This window comes from Gordionus sp. m RMFG-2023, chromosome 2 (assembly GCF_954871325.1).
Source record: "Gordionus sp. m RMFG-2023 chromosome 2, tfGorSpeb1-WG-v2, whole genome shotgun sequence".
Lineage (NCBI taxonomy): Eukaryota > Metazoa > Nematomorpha > Gordioida > Chordodea > Parachordodidae > Gordionus > Gordionus sp. m RMFG-2023.
Window position 1 is genome coordinate 2,839,701 of NC_088776.1, and position 4,235 is coordinate 2,843,935.

At 27.1% G+C, this 4,235-nt stretch overlaps 1 protein-coding gene across 1 annotated transcript; it reads left to right on the forward strand.

Moving 5' to 3' along the window:
• The first annotated feature begins 336 nt into the window (after positions 1–336).
• Positions 337–3,954, forward strand: LOC135923183 (protein kinase C zeta type-like). Its single transcript, XM_065457792.1, has 10 exons — positions 337–690; positions 880–986; positions 1,098–1,240; positions 1,323–1,408; positions 2,501–2,594; positions 2,799–2,915; positions 3,060–3,136; positions 3,445–3,502; positions 3,663–3,782; positions 3,923–3,954. Exons 1-10 carry the CDS (start codon positions 337–339, stop codon positions 3,952–3,954), a joined length of 1,188 nt encoding a protein of 395 aa, XP_065313864.1.
• Positions 3,955–4,235: the final 281 nt, after the last annotated feature.

Genomic DNA, 4,235 nt, shown 5'->3' on the forward strand with positions numbered 1-4,235 from the left:
AACAATTATGATTCATACGTCAATTTTAAAAATTACAATCTTTAATATACGTATTATGATATCAAGGAATTTTAACTTTTATTTGATCATTATTAAATTTTTATTAAAAAATATGCTTAAATTTATTTTTCCTTGTTTTAAAAAAACAGTTGTTATTCCGGCCCCAAAGAAAGGTACAATTTAATTACATACATTATTAAGTTAAATTCCATTTTTTTTCTTGCACATTTAATAAAAAATAATAAAGCGGACACTTGGTCTAGAATCAAAAAAAGTTTTGGTGGCCGGAATAAAAAAGTTGGTTTATGGCCTGATGGCCTGGTTGTTGAAGCACTGATGGCTGACAACAAGGATGAGTCCCCTATTTTCAAAAAATGTTTTGAGAATAGGGGGAAAGATAAGATGGATGATTGTGAAGATGGGGTAGAGGGGGTTGTCAGAGGTATGTCAGTTAATCCCTGTAAGGACAACCTTGCTTACCCCATCTTCAATGAAAGTTTGAAGTTAAAAAACTCTTCTATAGAAAAGAAAGATAGCTATAACACTAAAATCGATTTGTGCTGTGATTACGATTTATTAAAGTTAATAGGCCAGGGTGGAGCTGCTAAGGTTTTCCTTGCCCGTTCCAAAACAAATGGGAAGGAATACGCCGCAAAGGTGATTCGGAAGCAATTCCGTGACGACATAGAGGTTTACATTAAATCATTTAATATTTATATGTTGTTTAATAATATTTCTAAATTGACTCTTGCTTATCAAGTTCTTCTTCAAATTTTATTAATTTCTAATAACCATATAATGTTTAAGCTTTATAGTTGCTAACCTCTATCTACCTTTGATTCGTATTATTAAATCTTTACTATGTTATTTTATAAATAGGATGCCTACAGCAAAAGGCTAATTCATAGAGAAAAGTTAGCTTTCAATAAAACTAAAAAACTCCCATTTATGGTTGAGTTATTCGCCTTCTACCAAACCCCTATGAAGTATATATTTTTATAAATATATAAAATTATATATTTATAAATATATTTATTAAATTGAGAATATAAAAAATTATAATAATTAAAGATAATTATTTATCTATTAATTTACAGTTACGCCTTCATCATGGAGTACGTTGACGGTGGAGACCTCCATCGTCACCTCCAAAACCAACCTCACCACAAATTACCCGAGCACCATGCTCGTTTTTACGCGGCCGAATTAACCTTAGCACTCCACCATCTACACAGCAGGGGTAACATTCTTATAGTAAAATTATTTACCAATTTTAGAATTAAAAAAAATAAATTTTTAAAATTTAATATTTTTCTACCAAGGTATCATCCATCGCGATGTTAAACCGGAAAATATTCTAGTATGTTTGGATGGCCATTTAAAACTTTCTGATTATGGTTTATGCACGGTAATATTTTTTTCTTAATAAAATTAATAACACAGAAATAGGACTAAAATTTTAGAACATAAAATAGATAAACTGAGCGCTCGTAATTGTGTCCAAATAGATATATAAAAATAACATTAAAGAAGGTATAATTCAGTATCTTTTATCACTGGGCTTACGATGCATTTTCTTAGAAATTTGAGGAAGTTACTAATAGGGATATTATCTTATAAACATACAACCTTATAATTAAATCCTTTAATTTAGTCATCGAATCTAAGGGTAGGAGGATGTAACTAGATTGCTCTAGATAAGGGTAATCGACAAATAAAATCAGCATTTCTGTACTGAACCTACCAGTGCCTGAGGACAATATTTTAAATAACAGGTTCTGTTCTACCCGTTTCTCGAAATCTTTAATATGTTTTTAAGAAATAAATCTCATGGGCTTTGAATATAATATTCAGCAATAACTTACAGTTTAATAATTTATATTTTTTATATCTATAAAAATTATATAAAAATATTCATAGTGAAATTTTCAAATATCTTGATTTTTTAAAAACCTTATATGTTTTTAATTAATTTTATATCAGTTGCCAATAAATCTTCAAAAAAAAGTAGATAGTAACGAAATATATATTATTCGAGCTAAGGTTTGTGCCAGCTCGTATTAAAATTTAATTTATTTTTTATGTTTCCACTGGCTGTGCTCACGGCTCAACCATGTCTTAAATTTGATTATAAGAAAATGCACAAAATATAGATAAAATTATATAATATTAATAAATTTTAGAAAAATCAACTCCATCATATTAATTTTTAACATATTTTTATATGGGGGTTTACTAATTTATTTAAATTATCTTAATGGGTTTTTGATTTTTAAAATAAAAATAAGAATATATGTTTGTAAATTGATTCCTCTAATATATTTATTTTATTTTAAAAAAATATAATTTGATATAACCATATTTAAAGATTTTTCAAAATATAAACATCTTCTTAAAAAAATCAGTAATTTTGTAATATTAAGAATAAATTTTCTGATATATTTTTCAACTTCTTTTATTTACTTTAATAACATATACGGTTATAAAAAAAATTATCTAGGATATTTTACCTAGTTTTATTGAAACACGAAAATCTCTGCGAGTCGGGACTGTCTACTACAAGGCACCCGAAGTTTTGTTCGATCCATATTATAGTAAACATTGCATTTAATCCTTTTATTTAACAAAAAAATTTTCTAATTCTACTAATATAATATGTCGTAGTGCTAGTATAACTTCTGGATTTAGTCAGAAAAAAATCATAATATTTACATATTTAAAATAAGTTTATACTTTATAAATGTCGTTATCTAAAATTTTAAAACTATTAGAATTATTTATTTACTTAATATTGAAAGGCTATAGCGTAGATTGGTGGGCCTTAGGGGTAGTTTTGTTCGAAATGTTGGTTGGCAAACTCCCCTTTGGCCTAGAAGCCAAGCCCGTTGACAACGATGACAAATATCGTTTACAAGGTTCAATAATTACTTATACTTTAATGAAATTTAATAAAAAATATTTAAACTCAATAAATTATCATTGATTTCAAAATATCAAAGTTTATTTTTCAATTATAAAGATAATAGGTATAATAATAATATTTATTTTATTTTATTTAGTTAAATATGGAAGAGTCAAAATTCCTCTTTCCATTTCCTTCAAAGCGTCCTCCATCATCAGGGGATTTCTGACAGAAGTTTGATATAAATAATTAATTTTATTTTAAAACATTATATCAGTAAAATTCAGTAGAACGATAAAATTAAGTTTATTTTCTAAATATGCTTTAAGTCATTAAAAAATTTCTGAATTTAAAACATAAAAATCTAATGTTAATTTATTAAACTTTTCTAGTGATGTATTTTTGATATGTTTATTCATATATTAAAATAAAAGCTTATTATTTATTTTCATTAAAGTTTTCATAAATAAATTTTTTTAAATTTCAATTTTATAACTGCCTTAACTCATAAATATATATATATCATATTATAATTGATATAGGATCCCAACAAAAGATTAGGCGCAAATAAAAATGGATTTGAAAATATAAAGTCACATAGTTTTTTCAAAACAATAGAGTGGAATCTGGTAAAATTACGATGCTTATATTTTTGAGTTTCATTATTTATTTATATATTTTTTTACTAACTTTTAAGCTGGAAGAAATGAAATTGAAACCCCCCTATAAACCGTAAACATTGTTACACGCGCAACTACAGGGGGTTTGGCATGCTACCACACGGCCAAAATGATAGTTATACCTAGGAATTTAGAGGAATGGATTAATCCACGTCTATGGTCCGTGATAGTATACCAATACAGTACAAATACAATCCTAGGTTATTAAATGAACCCAATATTTACTCATATATTAGCCATTACAAGAAATACTCCCCTAAAATTCTTGTCGGCGATACCACATTAATTATAGAGCGAACTTTAAGGAACTTTACCCTTATGAAAATTTTATATCTCATAGGACTCTTTTTACTGGCGGAAATAGATTACTGAATGACGTAATCTTGGCTAATATTGCCATAAATAGTTTAAATGGCGGTTATTACAACCAACCATTACATCAGTTGCTCTATTAAGAAGTCAAAATCCCAGAGTGCCAGATTCTATTACATCTTTGCCGACTGTTAAGAAAAACTTAAAGGCTAAAGCACAAAAGAAAGTGATTCCAATAAATATTATTTGATGGAAGATGACGATAAAGTTGGGCCCAATCAGAAAAAAAAGAAAAAATTGGGAGAAAATGAAAAAATAAGAGCCTCTTAGATAGTACTGAA

Excerpts from the sequence above, each read along its gene's own strand:
- LOC135923183 (XM_065457792.1), top strand. The coding sequence starts at position 337 with ATGGCTGACAACAAGGATGAGTCCCCTATTTTCAAAAAATGTTTTGAG. Across the intron at positions 691-879 it reads AATTCCGTGACGACATAGAG|GATGCCTACAGCAAAAGGCT; the intron begins GTTTACATTAAA and ends TTTTATAAATAG. Across the intron at positions 2,916-3,059 it reads TGACAAATATCGTTTACAAG|TTAAATATGGAAGAGTCAAA; the intron begins GTTCAATAATTA and ends TATTTTATTTAG.